This window comes from Sceloporus occidentalis, unplaced genomic scaffold, assembly GCF_023333645.1.
Source record: "Sceloporus occidentalis isolate IW3139 unplaced genomic scaffold, rSceOcc1.0.p SCAF_120, whole genome shotgun sequence".
Lineage (NCBI taxonomy): Eukaryota > Metazoa > Chordata > Lepidosauria > Squamata > Phrynosomatidae > Sceloporus > Sceloporus occidentalis.
Genome location: NW_028317100.1, coordinates 1,456,692 through 1,480,878, shown reverse-complemented (window position 1 = coordinate 1,480,878; position 24,187 = coordinate 1,456,692). Strand labels below are relative to the sequence as shown.

At 39.9% G+C, this 24,187-nt stretch overlaps 1 protein-coding gene across 1 annotated transcript in view; it reads left to right on the top strand.

The window, feature by feature from the left end:
- The window catches only part of LOC149282258 (actin-binding LIM protein 2-like), a 47,072-nt gene that overhangs the window by 12,185 nt on the left and 10,700 nt on the right, over positions 1 to 24,187 (top strand). Inside the window, exons 2-13 of the mRNA XM_089498400.1 lie at positions 2,854 to 3,037; positions 3,429 to 3,499; positions 4,210 to 4,235; positions 4,686 to 4,837; positions 5,018 to 5,111; positions 9,641 to 9,728; positions 10,313 to 10,371; positions 11,316 to 11,393; positions 14,613 to 14,759; positions 16,650 to 16,682; positions 17,269 to 17,389; positions 22,299 to 22,352. Of these exons, the coding sequence (XP_089354526.1) occupies positions 9,695 to 9,728; positions 10,313 to 10,371; positions 11,316 to 11,393; positions 14,613 to 14,759; positions 16,650 to 16,682; positions 17,269 to 17,389; positions 22,299 to 22,352 (526 nt within the window). The 5' untranslated portion in view covers positions 2,854 to 3,037; positions 3,429 to 3,499; positions 4,210 to 4,235; ... (1 more) ...; positions 5,018 to 5,111; positions 9,641 to 9,694. The remainder of the gene's footprint in view (positions 1 to 2,853; positions 3,038 to 3,428; positions 3,500 to 4,209; positions 4,236 to 4,685; positions 4,838 to 5,017; positions 5,112 to 9,640; positions 9,729 to 10,312; positions 10,372 to 11,315; positions 11,394 to 14,612; positions 14,760 to 16,649; positions 16,683 to 17,268; positions 17,390 to 22,298; positions 22,353 to 24,187) is intronic.

The following is a 24,187-nucleotide window of genomic DNA, read 5'->3' as shown; positions in this document are numbered from 1 at the left end:
GAGAGGCGCCGAACGGTTGCTGAAAACGTATTCATCAACGACCGCTCGGCGCCTCTCTCTCCTCCGCGTCCAGGGGAGGGCTGGCAGCCTAAGGCCTGGGGGCAGAGCCGGCCTTAGGCGGTGTGGCGCCCTGTGCGGACTACTCCTCTGGCGCCCCCCCCTCTGCCCCTTCAAACTACCCCCCCCTCTGCCCCTTCAAACTACCCCCCCCTCTGCCCCTTCAAACTATACCCCCTCGGCCCTTCAAACTACCCCCCCTCTGCCCCTTCAACCAACCCCCCCTCTGCCCCTTCAAACTACCCCCCCTCTGCCCCTTCAAACAACCTCCCTCTGCCCCTTCAAACAACCCCCCCTCTGCCCCTTCAAACTACCCCCCCTGCCCCTTCAAACTACACCCCCCTGCCCCTTCAAACTACACCCCCCCGCCCCTTCAAACTACACCCCCCCCTGCCCCTTCAAACTACACCCCCCCACACACACTTACCTTGTTGCCGGAGTCCTGCGGTGAGAGCGGGAGGCATCCGCCTTCTCGCTCTGCCGCGGTGCCGGCATTTCATGTTGAGCGCAGGAATAGTCCGGCGCTCAACATGAGATGCCGGCACCGCGACGGAGTCACGGAGAGTAAGGGGCGCCGAGCGGTTGCTGAGAACTTCACGAGCAACCGCTCGGCGCCCTTGCCCGGGACTTAGATTAAAGCATCGTTTTTTTTAAAAAACTTTATTTAACATAAATGATGTTAAATAAAGTTTAAAAAAAACCCGATGTTTTAAGTTAAGTCCCGGGCAGGCGCCCCTGTTACCATGGCGCCCTGTGCGGTTGCACAGGTCGCACACCCCTAAGGCCGGCCCTGCCTGGGGGGCAAGTCTAGTCAACTGGCCCATTGCGCCATCAAAGCGGCTGCGAGCGACATTGAAAGCGGCTGCCATGCGGCAGTCACTCCACCAGCGCCTAATGAAATTAAAGCGGCCGGCGTGCACGCACCACGCCGCCCAATGGCCGTGCCTCAGCTCTTCATCCCACCCCTTTTAAATGTGGGACGAAGAGCTGAGGCATGGCCATTGGGTCAGACTGCTGCATGATGCAGGGGCGTACCGAGAGTATTTGGCACCTGTGGCAGATCCTGTATGTGGCACACACACACTTTAAAACTGCATAGTTTCTATGGTTATGCAAACATTGACAGGGGTACAGCATAATTGTTATCATTATATACTGAGGCATACATTGATGGTGGTACAGCATAATTGTTATCATTATATACTTAGTGATTATGCGGTACCACCGTCAATGTGTGCCTATACATTGAGCCAGACACTGACAATACTGCAGTACAACCCCTATCACTATATACTAAGCCAAACATTGATGTGGTGTAGGCTTACGACTTTAGTGACTGGCTTAGTATATAGTAGGGATGCACCAAAATGAAAATTCTGGATTGAAACTGAAAATTCGGCATTCACTTGGGCAAAACCGAATTCTTCTTCTTCTGGGTCCTGTCCTTCCGGTGCACTGAGCGCGTAAGACGGTGGGCGTGGCTTCAGTGTTGTGCGCCGGGATTTGACATCAAGTCCCGACGCACAGCCACAGTTGCCGCGCGCATCGTTTCTGGAGGTGTGCCGGGGTGGTGGCACCCCTCAGATGAGCGGCAGCCGGGGCGTACCGCCCCCCCCCCGCCAGGTACGCCCCCCTGCTGCGTCTATTACAAAACGCGTCTATTACAAAAAAAAAGACGGCGTTTCAACTGGGGGCACACGGGGGGGCACAGCATGATGTAGGGGGGGCCATGGCCCCCTCTGGCCCCCTGCCGACGCCACTGACTATATGGCCATGTATTGTTTAACCTTTCACCTAGTCAAAGTACCCTAATTTTGGCAAATCCTATCTAATTTTTCATGGCTATATTGTGTACCAGAGTAGCTTTTCTGTGTATTTTTGCTTAATATGTGTGTATGTGTATATATATATATGTTTACATATACCATTATTTAATATGAAAAAAATTGGAAAAACTAAGAAAAAAACACACAGTACAGTATAGCAATATCCACATGCAAGCATATGGCATGTTTTTCAGAACATGTGCATTTCACTTTTCTGGGCTCATGTCTTATTTGAGGGGCAATAGAGGCACCATATTTCAATGAAATCACACAAAAAGCATGGAATCTGATGAATGGCATATTCATCAAAGTTATTTACTTGTATTTAGCACATCTCCTGCACGAAAAATAGCTAAGGGAGCAAATGCAGAATCACCCCATGCATTTCCCAAAGGGACACAATGGTGATAATAAAATGTCACCCGGTACCAAGTGAGACAGAAGGCACTGGCCAAAGCAAGGGCTGTAAAGCCTTATAGTAACTATGGAGGTGGAGAGTGGAGACTGCCGGTACCATGGAGTCTTTAAGGCATTACCTGTGTTCTTTTTTCATGACAGAGTATTCATTTGGTGCACATGTTGATGTAAATAGGGGTTGATCTGGGTAGCATTCTATTCTGTATTTCATGAAGAAATTTCTCCCACTCGTGCCCAATTGACGTGAATGTAAGAGTAGTGTTTGGTTTTGGGATCGATGCAATTAGGAATTTATTGTTGAGGTTGAACTGGAATCCATACTATCTACCATACACAGGGCCATTAAACACTGCTGCAATCCATCAGAAAGGGTTCCTCTGACATGGCCGATAGCTACAAAATGTTCAGGTTCCAAAGACTAAGTTACAGATAACCACCAGTGAGACTGCCTATATATAAATCAGGACATCTTCTTCAGTAGCGCCTTGACTACAAACAATTTGTTCTAGCTTCCTATTGATTTTTGATGTATTATTTTCTCTCTTCCTTCTAGTATGCGGCTGCGACCTTGCCCAGGGAGGATTTTTTGTAAGACAAGGAGATTACATTTGTACTGTAGACTATCAAAGGCTGTACGGCACCAGATGCTTCAGCTGCGATGAATTCATAGAGGGAGAAGTCGTTTCCGCTCTAGGAAAAACCTATCACCCAAAATGTTTTGTGTGTGCTGTTTGTAGGTAGGTTTCCTTGCGTGCCCGTTGTGTTTTTTGGGTGCTGTGTCTAGGGGTAACTAAAGATGAGTGATGTCTTCGTTCCTATGGTGTCTTTAGGAAGCGACTTGGAGAACGGTGGTGTTTTTGTTGATAGGTTACAGAATGTTTCTTGAAATGAAAGCACTGTAAATCTTATAAAATCTGATATTGGTCTAATAGCATCCAAAGTATATTTGATGTAATATATTTTTTGGAAACCAGATGCACAAGAATATAATTTCAAAAAAATCAAAAGGAATTGTGCAATAAATATTTTTAATTTTGGGAACATAAGTTTATTTTCCTTTAGTTTTTGATACAGTTTTTGAAATATTAGCGTATTTATTTATTTACGCATGCATTTCATCTCTTCCAGAAACCCGTTTCCACCTGGTGACCGAGTGACGTTCAATGGCAAGGAGTGCATATGCCAAAAATGTTCGCTGTGTCCGACAGTTGGCAACACTAACTTCAGTATCCAGTCTCTGAGAAGTAAGATGATATCTTCCTGCTACGCTGTTATAGTACGACCTTTTAAATGCTGAGAAGCTATTGAGGATCTAAAACAACAGATTACAGTGGATATTAGCAAGTAGGATACTGAAAATAGTCTTTACAGGGTAGGCTTTTCATAGAGAGACACCAGCTGCTATCCCTTTCTACGCACACCTAAAATATCTGAAATTCTGTAAATGAAAGATCATCACAAAAATAGTATGTCTAATGTGTATATCTATACATCTATATATGTGTGCATATATATATATATATATATATATATATATATATATATATATAAAAAGATATAAACAGATGTTTTGGGTTTTAGCGCAAAATTGATCCCACCACAAAGGCTGGTAATTCTGTTTTGGGATATCATTATTATCGTGCCTATTATGCACCTGGGGTACCTTTATCTATGGAAAATATATATTTCCATATTGGTCCAAGAGATGATGGAAACGGTTAATACATTTAATTGGAAATCAGATAGAATCGCATGAGCATTTATCCCTCTAGATTTGTAAGCTGGTTTGAGCAGGACCCTCCTCCGCTATATAAAACAATAAATAATAATAATAATAATAATTTGAGGCTTTACATTATTTCGCTGTGTAGTCAGAGGAGGACTGGCACCTTATGGCCTGGGGGGGCAGGCATGGCTAGCCCTCCCCAGTAAAATGTATCAATTTGGGGTAAACCAAGCTAAATGTGCTGTAATGTTTGTAATTATCTCATCCGTTAAATAAATGCCTATCATTGGAAAATGGGATTTAGAGGAGAAAAGAAAAAAAAACATTTTTGGTTGTTTTTCTTCTGTTAAACCAAGATTCGATGTAGGATGTCATTGGAATTCTATGGTAAGATAAAAAAATAACTATTCCCAATGATATGATTATTAACTACTAAGATAAAATGTCAGGAGACAACATTTCAACAGTTAGAAGCCATTTAGCTAAATAGAGCATCTTGGACGTAATAGTATAATATATAATATAATAAATAATATATAATATGATATAATGGACCGTAATAATGGCGAGTAGACCCGTGCTGGAAGGCATTCTACATGTTTGTTGGACACATAATTAAAGCTGCATATTTTTTTTATAATGACTCATAAATGAAATAGATTTTTATTACTATATTTATTTCAGACTGCGGGGGCTGCGGATTAGAAATAAAAAATGGACAGTCGCTGGTAGCGCTGGATAAACACTGGCATTTGGGCTGCTTCAAATGCAAAACATGTGGCACGCTTTTAAAGGCAGAGTATATCAGCAAGTAAGTGAATCCATATCAGATGAACAATCATTTGTAGTAACCATAACATGGAGAACAAACACACAAAACACTGATCTATGTGTACAACGCTGTGGACTATGATGGCGCTATGTCGATCAATAAATTATGGGATCTGGATTATATCATTTGTATAGCCTGTCTGCAATGTTTTGTTTCCAGAGATGGGATTCCGTATTGTGAGACGGATTACCACGCTAAGTACGGCATCAAGTGTGATCATTGTGAGAAGTTCATCACGGGCAGAGTGTTGGAGGTAAGCACTTTCGTTCGGTAAAAGGGTTTTGGGGGCACATCCGAATGGACCCTCAACAAGGAGTTTAGAGAAAGAATAAGAGTTAATAAATAAAAGTATAAAGTCATCTCCTGCTTCCCTAATTTCCATACCAATAACATAAGTTATGGTGGGTAAAGGTGAAGGAAACCCCTTCGACTTAAAATTAAGACACCAGGCAAGCCAGAAGGCTTGTTTTTTCCCTGCCACAACCACAAGGGATTCTGGGTAGGCGCATGCAAAGAAGGTCAACAATGATCACCTTTTGCCTGATGCGGAAAATGATGTACAGCGCTATGGAATATGATGGCACTATATCAAACAATAAATAACATGATGACAATACTTACAGAGGTCATAGGAACTTTGTCCCATCATCACCTATGGAAAATATCCTAGGGGGTCCCAAAGGCCCTGGGATCTCAGACAATAAAGGAACTTCAGAGACCTTTCTATGTAGACGTTAGACAAGAGCAAAGCAATCTGTCTGCTGGGTTAATAAATTAATGTGTTTTATAATATGGAAGTTTTGTGAATCAAAATGTATTCTTTTCAGCAAAAGAAAAATAGTTATAGGTACAGAAGAAAGGGGAAACAGGGAGGTAAAAATGGGAGGGAAGAAAGGGCAGGAGGATAAGATGCCGGGAGAGGAAGGGGGGAGTGGAGTAAGGTGAGACTGTGAGTAAGGCTCGTGACGAGGCCTCAGCTATGAATTGGGACCAATAAAACCATGTTTGTCTGTGTTTTTCATTAAGGGCGTCTGATCTGGCGACCAGATCTTCAAGGACTTTTATGTTCTCCACTCTCATAATCCATTCCCAAAAAGAAGGCAGGGAAGCTTTGCCCCAATGTAGGGGGATCAGCGCCGTAGCCTCGTTTAAAAAGTGCCTGACCTCCGATTTTTTTTTCTATAAACAGAAAGCGGCAGGGGAGTGCGGTGCAGCAAACAGCTAGCGGGATGAAATGGTGGTGGATGGTCGGTGGAATAGAAATATTATTTATTTAGATTACTCTACAAGATGGAGGGCTAAAAAAAAAAAAAAGGAATATATATGGGCATTTGGTGTCACCTGGAAACACTCCTCAGATCTCAGAAAATATGACTGGCTATGGTATAAACGGAATGTCTGGAAACAGGATCATGGACAGACAAGTTCCGTGATACTGATGGACAAGGTAGAGTAGAGCAGCTGGAGGGTGAGAACGTTCTTAGCGCCTGGAGTGAACACAATCACCATTTTTTTTTTTCCAGGATTCATATAATGTTCACATATTTCGGCAAAAGGAACCCACTGATTCATATCATGAAATGTGATGACTTTTATGCTGAGATAACGGCCAAAGGGGGCTTGGAGTAAAAAAAATAACTTATTTAAGATTGCGTGTGTCTTTTTGCTTTTTTTCACCTAGTATGTTGCTCTGCATTTAGTTTTGGAAGCTCTTACCTCTCTCTCTCTCTCTCTTATTTATTGTTATAGCTTTAGTTATTCTTGGGCAGATATAGTTAAATAACAATAAGCTCGGAACACTGATGATTCACCCTTTCCTTCTTTCTATGATGTTTGGAAAGAACATTTATCGGTATCTTCAGTACAAAGATTGTTGTTGGTTTGACAATGATGAAAAAACATAAAATGAGTTAAAATATAAAATTACTAATAGAGATACCGGGACAATCCTGGCTGGTCTAAGGCAACCGCAGTAATGTCCCACACCCAAATGTTAAGCATTAGGAAGTAGATACAGACTTCACATCTCAAGGGTCTGGGTGTGACTGTAATTTGGGAAAAAAAACAATTTTGTTCTGCTTTTCCCAAAATAAAGTGCCTGCCATGATCTGAGACGTTGGTTGGCTCACTAGTGTCCAGCAGAAAGTTACTTAATCCAGTAATTGATGTGATCAGCTTTAAGCACCAATGCATCATATTTATTTCCTCCCATTCTCGGTGATCACAATCTTATTTAAGCAGGTTACATGGAAATTTATAGTTAAAGACAGTCAAGGACTGGCCAATGGGACAAATATCTGGTGGGTCGTGCCAGATGGCACAGGTCATTTCTTACTGTTGCCATTTGCTCAAAGGATCTGATGCGCTAATGTATGGCCACGGGCTGGATACGTGTGACCGCATGATGTATGAGTGTAAGAGTCCTTGTACTCGTTTATTGGCCACTTGCCTTAAAGTGCCAGGGTCCCATTTCTTCCCACGTCTGGCCTTAATGTTATGACTGTAGACCACTATGAACATTCTGAGCTCATAGAAAAGAGGGGCATCAACAGATGAACATAGGCTTAAAGGAGGGTCTCGTGTGCCTAAAAAGGCGGCACTTGGGAGGTATGTTTTAACATTTCATACACTATTTTAAATATTTTGATACATTTTATATTGTAATACTTTGGGTGCTTTGTTTCATTTATTTGGGCTAAAATTTTGTGTTGTATGCTTGCTTTCAATAATAACATAGTCATATAGCAACATAGTAATTAGTAAAAATGTCCATCAAGTTCAACCCTTCTACCTATCCTTCCTGCTTTTGATCCAAAAGAAGGGAAAAAAATCAAATTCAGCTATTTTTTGTCAGAGTTTGCCGCTTGAGGGAAAACATCATTCTTGACTTCAAAAGGCAATCGGATTTCTACTTGGATCTAGAAGCTCTGAAATATTAATGTTTATTCTATATTTTATTGCCCAGTATATTCTGCTTTTTCTAAGAAAAATAATAATAAAAAAAAATATCCAGACCCAGAAAATCTAATTTTCTTTTCAGTAAGTGCTTGCACACGCAATACTTCCCCCATTGCGTGAAAACATTTGTTTATGTATGATTTTCAGTGTTTCAAAATGATGTAACGATGGAGAAAAATACATTAGAATTTACTGCCCTTCATAGTTACTGCTTTTAAGCAATTTATCAGAAAAAAAGATTATTATTTGCTATGCATGATGTATTGACAATGAGCTCTCTAGCACGTGGCCTTTATGAAGCAGCACAGTATGAATTATGAATGTTTTACTAATGGTGTCATTATCTTATTACCGCGGTCGTATACAGTATGGTTAGAGTGGTAAATGGAATAATGAAAAGCTCGCTTTTCCATTGATTTACTTAAACTACAACAATATGAAGCCGTAGCTTTCCGGACTATCATACCTCACCATTTTTTCATTACTAGAATTATACCTTTTCGTTATATTTTGGAGTTTTCTTTTTTAAAACACTTCTAGTTTTTCGCATTATATGATGATATCAGATAGCTACATATTAGCCTACAGTATGTGTTCTAGCTCTGTTATCTAAACCCAACCTACTAGACAAACACCCGAACTACTGTCACCAAAACCTATGTAAGGCATAAATATTGGGGATTCCGTCACCCTACATGGCCATATATTGCTCAGCCTGCCGCTACGTTAAAGTTCCACTATTTCGGAGAGTCCTAAGTTTACATTTCTATATTGCTTACCAAAGAACTGTACTTTTTTGTCATTATTATACGGTATTAGCAGCAACGTGGGAATCTGACTGTTCTGCCTTTTATGCTTTTTAGGTTGTACGCACCCCAAGTTCTGACCAAACCTTAGGGTTGAGCCGCCCCTCCTGCCACACAGGCGCCTCGTTAATGGTCTCGGTGGGGTAAAACGCAGAGCAGTCCCATTGATTCAGCTCCTTGGCGAGCAATATAGCCATGAAAAAAGATACGACTCACCAAACTTGGGGTGCTTTGACGTGGTGGCGGGTTAAGCAATATATGGCCGTATAGTGTAACAGAATCCCCAATATTTATGCTGTAAGTTACTGTATACAGCACTGGGTTTTACACTCAAGGAGAAAAGTATTTTTTTTCATAGGAGTTACCCTTTAACTACAATTATTTCAATAAAATATGTGCTTTAATTGGGTTTACTGTGCATATTAGTAAAGTTTTGTCAAAATACTTCTTTAGTGTACACAGCTACAACTGTAGAAAATGTTTGTATTTTTCACTAGTGTTGGATGTTTTCTGTCCTTCTTCTCCACCCTACCATGTTTGGACACGATCCAAAATGTTTGTGGTCATTTTCTGCGTCATCCTCCCTGTGCATTGTAGATCTTTGTTGAAGGACATGGGAGGACAATTCTGCTCTATTTAGCCAAATTAGCCCCATTGTAAAGAACCACCGCAGCAATCATTTTGGGTTCTAATATTTTTCATTTGCACCTGGTATTTTTTTTAAACGAGGTACAGCTTCTTTTATGCAGCTGTCTAGATGACAGATGATGAGGCTGGAGCCTCAAGCTGATGCTGTCAACAAGCATCTTAGCTGAGGTTGCTCCTCCACCGTTGTCCACCGTTGTCCAGCGCTGGTCCAGGTAATTTTATTATGAACAAAGGCATCCCATCCCAGGAGTCAAAACACGTACCTTTGACTTAATGTTAAACCTTTTTGCCGTACTGGCCACATTTAAAAGAACCCAGTGATGTTTGCTTTTCTAATAAATGCTAATGCCAAATCCTGTTCTTCTTGTAGGCTGGAGAGAAACATTATCACCCAACTTGTGCGCGGTGTGTCCGATGCAATCAGATGTTTGCAGAAGGCGAGGAGATGTATCTTCAAGGTAAACAAGCATCCAATGTTTTGTTTAAGTGACAAAATCGCCATACATTAATATAAATCATGTACTTATAGAACAAACTTCCTGTAGGTCTAGGTCTTCGTACTATTAGCTCATAGGCGTAAATACAAAGGACAATTAATGGTACAATTAATGATAAAGATCTGGGTGGTGCTAATGGCTCTCTATTTCCATTTTACATCTATAGAATAGTGCACTGTGGATAGCTGGGAGATTCAGCTACTTGGAGTAATACATTGTTAATAATCATAACCTAATGTATTTTAATCAGTGGTATTATGGAATAGGAATGGGGAATTACTTGTATATAGGCTTTAGGCACATTATAAAAACACATGTTGCTTTAAATCACCTTGGACGAATAATTGGTAACGCCATTGCGTGTTCTCTTAACTGTGATTTTATTATGGGAGTTACTGGTTAGTGAATTCATTTCCCATGATTAAATAATCACAGGGTAAATAATCCACAACATGTGATGTACTTGCCATGCCAGCGCATGTATTCAGTTCTGTTCAGTGAAAATATTAAATGACTCTGGCCTAAGAATGCTGTGCTTGCTGCAGGTAATTCAATATGGCATCCTATATGTAGACAAGCCGCCAAGACAGAAGAAAGGAATAAGGTATGTACCTTCATCTATCTAATGGAGATTCTGGATATTTCTACTCAGAATATGTTGTCATCACCAGCTAATAAACGGATTTCCATGCATTTTAGAAAAATGCGGGGGCTGATATTTAGGGGGAACGTGGCTACAGACCAGTCAATGGAAATAAAACAATAAACAGTAAACAAATAGCCCTTTGTCTACTCTTGTATTGCCCCACCTAAAGCATGCTATGGTATTAGCTGTTGGTGAATTGGATGTGGGTTATGCCCACTGCTTGCTTCCACTTCTTCCCATCTTGCCTGTGGGATTAAGGGAACCCAAGTACTATATATTTTATTGGGTGCTTCATGTCTGAAAGTTAAAGGGCCACTGCCCTGGTCCAAGCACACCCCAACCCACCTAAAAAAAATTAGGCAGTGTCCTCCCTCCTGTCCTTAGGTCCAAGGTCCAATCATCCAGTATTATCCCATCGAGTGTTAGGTGAGTCATTGAGAAGAATTGTCTACCTGCCCAGCACTGACAGAGTAAAGAAATACGATCCTCCACTTTGTTTAAACGTCCAATACTTTAAAATGATGACCTCTTCTCATCATCCAATAATACTCCCCAACAATAAATAAACCCAAATTCCAGACGGAAGGTTAAAAACTAACCGACACATATAAAACAGATACAAAACATATGATACTCTGTACATGGCTATGAATCAGCCCCGCATATAATAAGTGTCCTGGCTGAGCAACCGGTGAATGCTTTATTGCACAATTTATTACATTTTATTCTATGAGAGATTCTGTGGTCCTTAATTGATGATGGGATTCATGGCAGTTTGTATGTAACACGCTCACATATTTTCTGTTTTGTGAACAGAAAACATCTTTACTTGTTGTGTCGGTTATAGTTCGTTGGACTTGTTACCGTACTTGACAGCTCTGTTTTACTGAATTTCCCTACAGGAAACAAGGACATCTTCAGAAAGTATAATTTCGGTTCCTGCATCAAGTACTTCTGGATCCCCAAGCCGAGTTATTTATGTAAGTTTTAACGCTCAGAAATAATACTTAAATATAGTTCCCAATTCCCATTAAAAATAACTTAAAACCTGATCAGGCAACTTTAGTAATGGGATGGCATCTGAATGAACCGAGTGTGTTTCATTCATGATCATGGAAGTGATCTGCAAGAATGAGAAAAATGTCACTGTATACTATTACATCAGTCAGGTCCTAAATGCTGTCCTTTGTAGTTTTACATTGAAGGGATATATAAAACTACTTTGAGAGGTTAATATACTGCAAATTGAAAAAATTGACCACGGGTTTAAGCAGTGCACACAAATTGAATGAAAGTATATCTAAGAACAGAGAGCACTTATTGATGTACTTTTGTCCTTTTTAATTGAATATGAAGATCCTTACCTGAGAAATAGAGACTTTAGAGTACCTAGTATAGAGTTCTATTCCTTAAAAAGATAACCCTAAAAGATAATGCTTCGAAGTGGGAGACTGATACACTATGGATATACAGAATGTTCTTGGAATTTAGACAGGGGGCTTTTGCTTCCTGGGCAGCTTTGGGTTTAACATTTTGGGCCACTTCCAGAAGCATTATTTTCTTATAGTTCAGCGCATGAGTGTCTAGATTAATATCTAGATCCTTTCTGTGCTTCTATTGCAGTGCCTGGTTCTATGGACCCCTCTTTTGGTAACTCTATGTTGTATTTTACTGAGAGGGTGGCAGATAAGTAAAACAGCCCCCAGCAGAAGTGGTAGATTAAGGGTTAAGTCTTTACAGCAGGCTCAGTAATTAGAAGCACTCATCATGCTGATGTCTTTACAAAACATCAGTTGTCAGTTGCCCTTGGCTTGAAGAATTATAATTTTTTATAGAATGTCATATCCTGGTGTTCCACAGTGACGAGGGCCTGATTTAGTTTATTCAAGAACTGAGCAAATATTACATACAGGCAAGACAATATACAGCAACACTAATCACATCATACGTCAACAACATTTAACAGTTCCAGAAATAGTGACGTTGCCGCATGAAAAACACCTAAAGATGGGGGGGAAGGGTTCATGACAGAAGTTACCTTAACCTTCGTAAGACTGTCAATGATGGAGTAGTCTCTTAGCAAGCAGAGAATTAGCCTACGACAGTCTGAGGTGGCTCCTGGCAAACCACAAACCTTAACACATTAAGTGCCAAGCTTCTTCTATGGCACCCTCCATGTGAGTTCCTGGAAAGAGTCCATACAAAACAAAATGGTAGGAGAGAAACTTCCGATCCTCTGGGTTTCCAGGGATCTCAACAAAGCTGTGACTGCACAGAAGGCAGCTGTCGAGTAAGCGCCTTCTGAACAAGACCACGCTCCGGCTAGCTTTAGCTTGGCTACCGCAAGCGAGTCTCCTATATGTGACAGAAGTCTCCTCCGATACGATGCACCGTGGGCAATATCTGCACACAGGCCTTGCATGCGTAAATGTCCTTAGGGGAAGGCTTCCCTTAATTGCCATCCATGCCATGTTGTTAAGTCTATTGGTCAGCCTGCTTGATGCCACATTAGCCCAAACCGTCTCTGCTATGGCATTGGGAAGTCCTGGTATCTGCTCCATTGTAGCCTTGGCTATGATGAACTTATAGATCACCTTCTTCAGTCTCCTCCAGGGCAAGTAAAACGTGGAGGCACCTGTGAGGAAAGAGGCAGTTGGGTGCGTTGGCCTGGGTCACACTTAGGGCAAAGCCAAAACTAGCAGAGTTGTATCAGCGGCATATACTTTTATTAAATACTACTTTTGAGATCAATGAAAAACATTTTTTTATATTTAAAAGTACAGTGGGTTTTTCGTTTGTTAAAAGTTTATTTGCTGATAATGAAAAACAGGTTTGGATTTTACGAGTGGACCGATTTTCTTTGACTGTAGTAAATATTTACCGCAAACACTTATACACGGCCTGTAATATCAGTCATATTACTGTGCATTGTTATGGCTGAGAAAATCATATTAGTACAAAGTAAAAATAAAATGTAATTATGTATTTTTTTCGAAAAGGTTGTTGATAAAAGGGCGTCATACATGTTTAACCTTCTAACAAATCCTTAGTAACGGCTCATCATGTTATCCTGGCGATGGTATAGACCTGGCAGTGGTTCAGAATTAATGAAACGTATGGGAAACCGTAATAGCTAAATTTAGTGAAGGTATTATTGTTCCAGGGGAAAAAAAATATGGTTGTCTTGGTAAATACAAAATATTTTTTTTTGATTAGAGGAAATAGAGATTAGAGGAAATAGAGATTGGAGGAAATAGAGATTAGAGGAAATAGAGAAAAGTCAGAATAATTTTGTTCCAAAAAAATCAATGAAACGGTTGAACTGGATGTTGATTAGAGAATAAAAAGCTGGGGAATGGTATGATGAGACAATATTGAATTGGATGGTTATGTTTTTTTGGATACAGTGTAATTAATATTTTATAAGTACCGGAACTGAACTGACTATGCAGATAATTTACTCATAGGGCATAATAAATGGGAGCCAGTGCACTTGCGTTAACATTTTAATGTGTAAATGTGGTAAATTCAGTGGTATGGCGGTCTAAAGCAGACATTGTCTGATGGGAAACAGGAAATTGAAGTACAGACTGAAGTGTGTGATTTAATTATCTAAATTGGGAATACATGGCATCCTATTATCAATTGACATACTCGCAGTCACTTCAACAAAGAGACCAAATTGGTTGTTTAATTCAATATTTTCCTCAAAACAACTATGGACAGCATTAAATCTCATGAACTGTAAACTCATACTCATACTCGTCACACTTTGTAGTAGCGTATCTCCCAAATATCTAATTTGCAGAGCATCTCCTGGCTTCCGAAAGATGTCCAGGGTTGTGTTTGTGTCACCATTGATATTGATGGGGAATCAACTCAGCCTGTGAAGAACTTTTTGTTCCTGGGTCCATTTCCATCAAGTTAAACAACTCAAGAAAACTCAGCTCTGAATTATGAGACCCTCCTGTTACTGAGACGCTGATTGACCGTGATTTCTCTCTACAGCGGATGGGCCCTTGAAATACCTTAGTAAATAGCAACGTGAACATCATGTCAGGACACAGTAAAATGATGACCACTGTCCATGAGTTTTCTATTCAGTATGAGGCTTTTTGAAATTTCTTGTACTTTCTGAGATCTGTGCTTTGCTTTTCTGCCGCCTGTCTTTCAATCCTTCTATTTCCTGTCTTCCTTAGGCAAAGCTTGGGGATGAAATTCTTGACTACAAGGATCTGGCGGCTCTCCCTAAAAACAAAGCCATCTATAATATTGACCGTCCTGATATGATCTCCTACTCTCCATATATCTGTTATACTGCAGATGACAGGCATAATTATGGGGAGGTACTGAACACAGAATTTTGATTTTTCTTGCAAAGTTCAATTTTCCATGTGAATGATGTATACTTTATATATTACCTGGGTGTATTCTCCTGAGCGAAATTCTTAAACGTTCTTACAGGAATACCGATATTTGGGTGTATTAAGAATTAAGTTGCCCTAAGAACCTTGGTTATTCATGGCTGACAACACAGAATATTCACTTAGGATATTTATTAACATGTATTCAAATGCCAACTTCAACAAAATACATTTATTAAAAAATGGTCCTACCAACATAGTTATGGCGCAGTCTTCCTGAGTTGAAGTCAGTAGGGGTTGCAGTTGGGACATCTAGAACCATTTGAGGTCACATTCCATCTTATGCTGACTGCACCTGAGTTTAAAGACAGCTCTGAGGATATTAAAGATGCATTTTTTATGTTACACCACTAAGGGTTTCTTTTTTTGGTAAATCATTTTTATTAAGACTGAAGGTTGTATAAATCGCATGTCACCAATATCATAACAGTCGGAATATACTATAAAACAGGAATAGAACATCAATATGCTGAGTATGTTCCAATAAATTGTAACGTATTGTGACAAAGAAAATCACATAGGAAAAATGTCCACAGTCTAAAAATTTTGTCCAAAGGAAACAAAAAAGAAAATGAAAAACAAACAGTTAACCAGTCTCACATTCTCCCTCTCATTTTGTAAGTTGTGGCATTAAAATGTTAATTTTGTCCATCTGAAGTAGACTGTCAACTGTCCATACTTCCGGCCCCAACAGGATCGACTAAGGGTTTCTGAGTGGGCTTTTCAGACCCTAGAGAAAATGGAGAAATTACTTTATTTTTTTTGTCATAATTTGCAAACATCTGCAACTATTCTTGCCTAATGAATCACCTGATAAATCTAATTACGGAACCAAGGCACCGGGTCATATAAAAGCCTTTTGTTTTACACCCGCTAGTCGCAGACACTGACCCTTTTTATCTTTTAAAAACAAGGAAACTTACTGGGTTGGGCATAGCTGGGAACGGATGATGAGGAACTTTAAAATGTATCATTGCAAGCAAAAGGGCAGACTAGAAGAACCACTTGGAGTTTTTCTAACTTTACTCTTTCTCTTTCCCTGTGCAAGAGTATAGTTTTACTTATAGCCAGGCCCGGACTGGCCATCTGGCACGCCGGGCAAACGCTAAACACTATATAAATACTATAAGCGTGATATATCTGTTTATACGATTAGAAATGCATTTCATCCAACTACAGTCTACATGCTGCCACCAAAAGAAAAATTACACGCTACCTACTCGATAAGCGAATCAACCCCCAACGTTGGGAGAGAAGTACTTACCGCTCAGACATACCTGGAGGTTTAGCAAGTGTAACTTCTCTCCACAGCTAGCATTGGCGAGATTTGTTCTCCAGTGGACCATACCAATTATCAGTTTGTTGTATACCGATGTACTGCTGCCATAACATCGCTAAAGCCTGGCATGAGCTTAATCCATCTCGAAGCAGTCATACCACCAAGGGGACATTGGTTGATTAAAAGAGCCATCCCTTATAAAAACTTTTATTTATCACATTTTTAAGTATTTCAGCAAATATTAAAATAAAAATACCTTACAGTGAAATCCATACAGCATTGAGTAAGAGAAAAAAAAAGCTAGTAGGTAACTACCTACCCTACTAACGGGGATTATTCTCCCCATTAGATTATCTCTGTCCCGTTGTTAAATTGCTGATTGTTGTTGATTGGTTCAGGTGCCGCTTTTAGACACGGATCTCGGCTGCGTGAGCAGTAGGTGCTTTTGGTTAATGAGTTATTATAAATCGTGCTGCTAGGATCATGCATGGGTTCTAATCACTAATTTTCCTATTTTGTGTTGCTGTTTGCAGTCACCTCTGCTGTTTTCTCCAACACCTACCGAGGTAATGGCCATATCCGATTTATTCATCACAAGCCATACATTGAACGACACTGGTTTTTTTACATTTTTTTAATCCTTCACGCTTAATTACCCACCGCAGGGAGTTCAGCGATATTATTTAGAAATAAATAATATTTACTATGTTTCACCACCTCATTTACATCTAATGGCATACATCAGGTTGAGTGAATGAGTTGAGTGCGGTTCTCCCACCCCAGCAAGGAACTCCAACAAGAAGTATCTTGAGTGGGCATTGAACCGTGTGCCAACAAAGATATCTGGAGACTGAGGATGTAGTCAAGAATAGTGTTTGGTTATTGCAGAACCCTGCATCCAGAAATTACTCTATTTTTATATTTAAACTTTTATATTTAAAGCTAGAACTGTAGGTGTGTTTAATAGAAGCTAAAATCTGAACGGCTCACTCATCCACCTTTTTAAGCAATACAATAGTGTTTGCTAGGTCGGGTTTTATAAACCACCGAGCTCACGTTTTGGAGTTTAGGATAATTTCTAGCTCTTCCGTTTGCCTTTTCTGTACTTACACTAACCTCAGACGTCAACCCATTTTTTTATTTTTGTTTTAGGGAGACCAAGATGACCGGTCGGTCAAGCAATACCGGGCTTCCAGCCCAAGCTCAACTGGGTCATTAGGCTATGGACGTTGCACCCCGACTTCCCACTCTCCTCAGCACTACAGCAGACCAGGTAAAGGGAATTATCCATGTATTCTTGCTAACTTCTCACTAGTGTGTGTTTGGTCAACAATATCATTTATATTTGGTCAATTAAAGAGATTAACATTTTGCCATTTTTAGTACAACCGGCTTTCAGGGGCTCTTTTAGGCTATAACAGACTATATTTTTCTGTGGTCCTTGGCGTACTTGTAGGTTAACCATTAACAGTTTTGATACATTTCTGAGCTTTATGCCAAAAAGAATCTCTGTTCAACTAAAATATCCCCACCAAAGGTATGTATTAGTTGTACGTTTCTCAGCAGAAGATCTATCATGCACTAAATTAAAGAGAGCAGTAGGGTGTGAAAGTCTGGACTAATATATCACACATGGTACATTTTTTAATGTAATAAAAAAAATGTTTATTATGTGTTTTTCAGTTATTATCAAATAATAATAATAATATCAGTAGCATAAATTTAGTGTGTAGTAATGAGAATGCAGACGCTGAGGTTCGCATATCATTTAAAAACATCTAGTTAGTGTTAAATAAATATCTGAATGTAACTGTTTTGTTGCAGGCTGGTTCATTGTTTTGGTATCTTTAGGCATAAGAGCACAGAAATCACCTCTGTAAATTAGATGTTTTTTTGTTAAGTAGATTTAATATTTTGAAAATGCTCCTTCCAGCATGAGAAAACACCTCCACCAAAAGTCTTATCTGATATTATTTTTTCTGCGTCAATTGATCATCTGCGTTATTTTATTGCGGCCTCCTGGTTTGATGGTCTCAACAACACAAATGGATTGATTATGGTCTGAGCCCTTCTATTTGGTGAACTGGGCAGGCTAGATCCATAAAATTCTTTGTTTCTATGTAAATAGCTCATATTCCCAATGGAGCTTTGTATTATGTATGTGGCTAGAGGCAGGCAAGCTAGTTGGTGGCACAGCACAAGCCAAGTGGAAGCCCAGATCGAAGGACCAAACTAAGTGCGAGGACACGTTTAAGCATACTTAGTTCCAGCTTTTACTTCTCCACTCTTCACAAGCCGGGCTCAAGCTAACACTGGCTCGGTTGGACATGTCTTCATATGACTCCCTTCCTTACAGTCATTACTTGAAAGATAGCCACGCTTTACTTTTCTGTTTAATCGCAAGCCCAATATTTCTTAAAATCCTGTAAACCCACTGGGATAAGTGATAGCGGAATATTAATATATTTTCTAACGTTTTGGCTTGTTTTCAGCTTTTTTATTTTGTTTTGGTTTTTTTGCTTTTCCATCTTTCCTTTTAGAAAAGAAAGGTCATTGCTTTTTCCAATTTTGGCTAATTATGCATGAATGTCTATGATTTTTGGAAAGCTGCAAACATATGCACATCATATTGTTTACAATGCTTTGTATATGACGGCTGCTGGTAATGGCGCATGGGGTTTGATAAAGAAAAGGCCCTAAACATTTGTTTTCGTTTACTTTTTATTGGCTTATCAGCTGGTACTGAGCCTTTTGGTACCAGTAGCTGCTTCTTTCTATCCCAACACACAAGTCCTACATCTACATTCAGGCATCATTACATCCCGTTCTTCAAAGGTAAGGACAGGAATGTCATGTGTCATGTGATTCCTGTAGTCGGCCTGTCATTTTTTGTTATTTTTATTAAATTATGTTTTTTGTCTTTGTATTTGTAAGCTTGGTTGCTTTATGAAGCACTTTTGTGTAGCTTGGGGGTAGCCAACCTAGGACTCCAAATGGCTTATTGGGATGCATGTCCAATGCTATTGTTGGAAGATGTAATTAAAACACAAATTAAATCAAGGATTGGCTACTCTTTGTGCTAACATATGTATTTTTTGTCCACCCATGTGTCACGTTATCCTTAAAGCAACATTTCATATCAATGGAATAATAGCTATGCTCTTTGTAAGCATGTTGAGACTTATTGACTCCTAGTTTTGCCGGACACTGGCTTTTGGGGATTAAGTACGGTCACTTTGTTCTTTCCCACTCTATATTTTCTGTATCAAAAATAAGAACGTAGTCACTGCACTCTCTACAACAGAAATAAAAACAACAGATCCAAAAAAGTATTATTGAAAATAAAAGCCTCTGTTTTCCTTAAATGTTCTTAAGATGAACAACAGGTATTTTAGCTTTATGAGGACAGCAGATCTCTCACCATAAGTATGATAAAATAACTTTAGATTTCCAAATAAGAGTTGGTTATTAGTTTCATTATTACATAAAGATTCGCTGCATCCACAAAAACTGGGAAGATATTAGTTTGTGGAGGTGTCTTCTCGTCTTTTTGATGTCTTTGTCCAATGTGGGGCATCCCATTACAAGACAGATACAATGATGCCTACAGTGTCTACACTAGAGTTGGAGAAACACATCCGTTGTGACATTATAAAGAACGATTCTAATGTCATACCTCCATGAGTTCTTTTTAATTCCAGTTGTCCTTAGGTGAGTTGCCTGTGCTTTTCTCCTCCTCACTCTCTATAAAAAGTAACGATATATCTGTTATTCCTGGAATTTTAGCAGTTGGTTACCCGACTCTCCCAGGACCTTGGAAGTCGTCATTGCAGACAGCGTAGTGTGATTTTTTTTTTTTTTGTTACTGGTCATGAAATGCTGCTTTAATCGTGTTTAACTGTGTAGCGTAACCAAAGCGTTAACCATTTGTTATAACCTTTGCAAATGTCAGTGTGCTTTATTATTGATCTGGACATGTAAATAGCAGTTTGTATTGTTAAATTATTCTAATCTTAATTAGTCTAATCTGTTTGTTTTCCATTCCTCTTTGTAACTGTATTTGTGGGGTAGCTGTGTGATTGGGGGGGGGGGATTAAGGCTGACGAAAGATCGATTACTTATCTAGTATAACAACGATGCTCAAGACCTTTCAATTAAGCAGAAACTTGGCCAACCGAGAGTGAGTGATGCTTTCGGTAAAAAATTAAGGGTTTTTGCTCATGACGGTAGCTGGAGCAGATCACCAGCATATAGCAGAATAAGGGTGCTAGGAGGTAATAGTAATGATATCTATGTATCTCCACCCCATACCACTAGTCTACCACGGAGAAGCCTCTTCTCCTAGGAAAATGCCGGAGACACATGGGAGTTCGGTGGCCAAAAATTTTGGGACTGGTGGGTGCTGCCATAAGTTAGTCCTACGGGTAATATTATAATGAAGACATCCATGCTAAGACAATTATACCTATCTGTCCAGTTACTGGCACCCATTAATCGTTTAAATAATGAAATCCTTTACACATGTTTTGTTCGGAGCTGCCTAGAAGTATCATAAAACTTCTTGGCAGTTTCCTCAAGTCTGACAGTAAGGACAAGCCTTCTTATTGTTGAAGATGTTTGTATGGTGCAATAAATCTTATCTACGCTTCCCTGATTAATGCATGAGTGGAATCTGCATGACAATCTCGGATAGCATCTGGCTCATCTCATAACTTTTATCAACATGATTTCCAAGAGATGTGGGAAGACAGGAGAGAATAGGAAGGAATGAATGGGAGGAATGGGGGAGATGGAGCTTAAAATGGTATGTTTCTTTCCAGCAAATGTCATTATGTTTGGTTTAGTGGTATAACAGATGCTGCAAAGTCAGATAGATAAGGCAGATTAGGTTTACGTATGATGCGCCATTTGTGTTGGAAATAAAACGAAGGGGCTAAACCTATTATATAATTATTCTTTTCATGCCATAGCCATTTGCCACCGATGGACTTCCTACAAAGTCCTGTGTGTTGGGACAGGGGTGCTAGAGCTTGAGTCTAGGGCAATATGTTTGTGTGAGCTACCTATACAAAAACATGCTCTAGGATCCAGCTATGGCAAAGTTGACCAACATTTGGAAAGATTTAGGTATCATTTTATATATTCACATACCCATTTACCACAATATGCCATGGAAAATCCCGATTAGTGGAAAAATATCTTACTGATAAAGCCAGGAAACCCTGGATGTCATGAAAAAGTTATATAAAAAAAGAGACTCCGTTTGTCCACATTCCATCCAAAGCATGCATCGGTAAATGTCTACATTTTCTGAAGTTCCGTTGTGTAGTCATCCTAATGCTAGATTCCTCAACAGAATTTCATGTATGTTGCGGTTCATGAGATGTGTACGTTTCTGCTGAATAGTTCTAACGTTGGAATTCTGCTTTTATCCAAACCAACAATGGCTGAATAATGCCCTCTTATTCAGTGGTTTTCACTCCTTCACAGCTAGTGAGGTCTCATGAGATCCTGATGGGTCTCAGGAGGTCCTTCTAGCGCTGAAGAGGACAACGTGCTTTACTCTTCTCTCTGTCTTTGATTTTATGTGCTATCTTTGCTTTTCCCTCTGGAGGCAGTGAAAGTGGGCGCAGCACCCCAAGCTTATCCATGTGCTCAGACAGCAAATCGTCATCTTCTACTTATCAGCAAGCACCCAGACATTTCCACGTCCCAGGTAGGCTGGAATCTCCAACAGCTTGTCAGTCCACCGCCGGAGTGCTGTATCTCATACATTTTAAACCTCAGATCTTTTTCTGATGCCGTCAACTCATATTTAATTAATGTCGCATGTGTCTATGTTTAGAAACGACAGATTTTCTCATTACAGAAAATGCCTAAAATTCAGTGCACATTTTGAAAAAATATTTCCTTTAACCTAAATATATAAAATATTTGTTTTGCTCTTGAGAGCAATAAAGGGAGTATAATAATCATATAATTTGTAGCATTTAATTTATTGTTAATTATTTTTTTTGCTGCTTTTTCCATGCTAACTAACCTTTTGGATGTAGGCCATTAATATCACATTATCTATGTGATATCTCACAAGCATTTGCTTTTGCTCCGATTGAAAAATATAATTAGCTGCGCCCTATATTTTCTCATTCTTTTGTTTTTTCCTATTTTTCTTTCTTTCTTAGACACTGGACTTAACGATAACATCTATAGGAAACCCCCTATCTTCAGACAGCATGGTACAGTCTGCTTTCTGCTTGCTGCTAACAATCTCTTGCATGCCCGTTCACAGATAAACCCTGTTTCATTCTCATGCGTTAATTCATTCTCATGCGTTAATTCATTCTCATGTGTAAATTCATTATTCACAAAATATTAACAAACCAAGGGAACATTTGAAAGTTTTTTTTTTTTGTAATATATTTTTTTAAATCAAGTATAAATGGAATATATGGGTATATTGAAAATAACCCATTAAGTGCCAGATTGCTGTTGGCAGTTAAAGGGTCTTGTCCCATACAGGGACAATAATGCACAATAAAGTACTTTGTAAATATATGAATATGTGTTCTTCAACCTTACAACTACTTACCTTAAGTAGAAGCTGCAGCTCAGAGGACGCTTAGCTATCATATGCATTAAAGTGCATGTGATGGCTGAAGTGTCCCTTTAGGGACCAGCCAGACACTGCCTCCACTGGTCCTTGAGAATTCATGAAATCTGAAAAAACATGTTTTATGTTAAAAAGCCAATTCCATTTTTAAATCTGGAAAGGCAATAAATATTTAATTAAACAGCAAGGTATGTAAATATAGAAACATCGGCTCTCTATGGAATCTCATGAAGAAGAGCTAACTAGAGGCAGGGAGAGAATGATTGGTGCAGTGATCTAACGGCTAGATCACGATGACTCCGATGGTGTTAAATGTCAAAGCTAATTGTTTGGCAGCTGCTTCCTAGTTTAATGCCGTGTGCAGGTATCATGCTTCAGACTAAGAAGCGGCTCTAGAACTACATGTAAAATAATCTTTTCCCAGCTTGTGCCAAGCAAGTGGCTAGCTGAGGGCCATGTATAAAACATCCTATACACGGATGTGAGATGGCTCTGTAAGCACTTTAGTATCACTGGGAATCCACCATAGTCTGGAAGCTCGGCCGTGCTTGGTGATAGGTTGGAAAGTTAATGTTAATTTGGTAAAGATGATGCTTTTATTGGTTAGCTGAATTGCATTAGATTGCAAGCTTTTGAGACTACTTAGGTACCTTCTTCAGGCAAGTTACGTCACCATGGCCCTCTGCTTCATAATGTCCGAGCAATGACCAGCTGCAAATGCATTGTAGCGAGTCAGGCGCTTGGAGAGATTAAACCCATTAAACTACTCAATGTCTTTCTTCTAAGTCTCATCCTGGGCCCTTATACCGTATTTGCTCGATTAGAGGACAACCCCCCAAAATCTGAATATTAATTTAAGGAAAAAAGAAAAAGCCTGAATGTAAAACGAATGTAAGACGACCACATCTGCCCCCAGGCTTGCCACTCTGCCCCAGAAATGCCTTATACCCCCTATATGCCACTGTGCCCCATTATATGTCCTTTAACCCTCTAAATGCCACTGTGCCCCATGATATGCCTTTTAACCCTCTATATGCCACTGTGCCCCATGATATGCCTTTTGACCCCCTATGTGCCACTCTGCCTCCAGAAAAGCCTTATACCCCTATATGCCACTCTGGCATTAAGGGGGTTAAAAGGCATATTATGGGGCAGAGTGGCATATAGGATGGTATAAGGTAGGCAGAGTGGCGTATAGAGGGTTAAAAGGCATTTCTGGAGGCAGAGTGGCATTAAGGGGGTTAAAAGGCATTTCATAGAGCACTCAGCCTACAGAAATGCCTTATGCCCCTCATTTAACACTCCCTCCCCCTCCCTCCTCCAAACTTACCGGTGCTTCTGAGTCCCCGGTGTGCAGCCGGGGCAGCATGTAGACGTCTACGCGATTCGCGTAGGCAACTTCCGCTGCAGCTGGAAGGAGGTGCGGTTAGCAGCGGGGGTTGTCTGCGTCCATCACGCAGA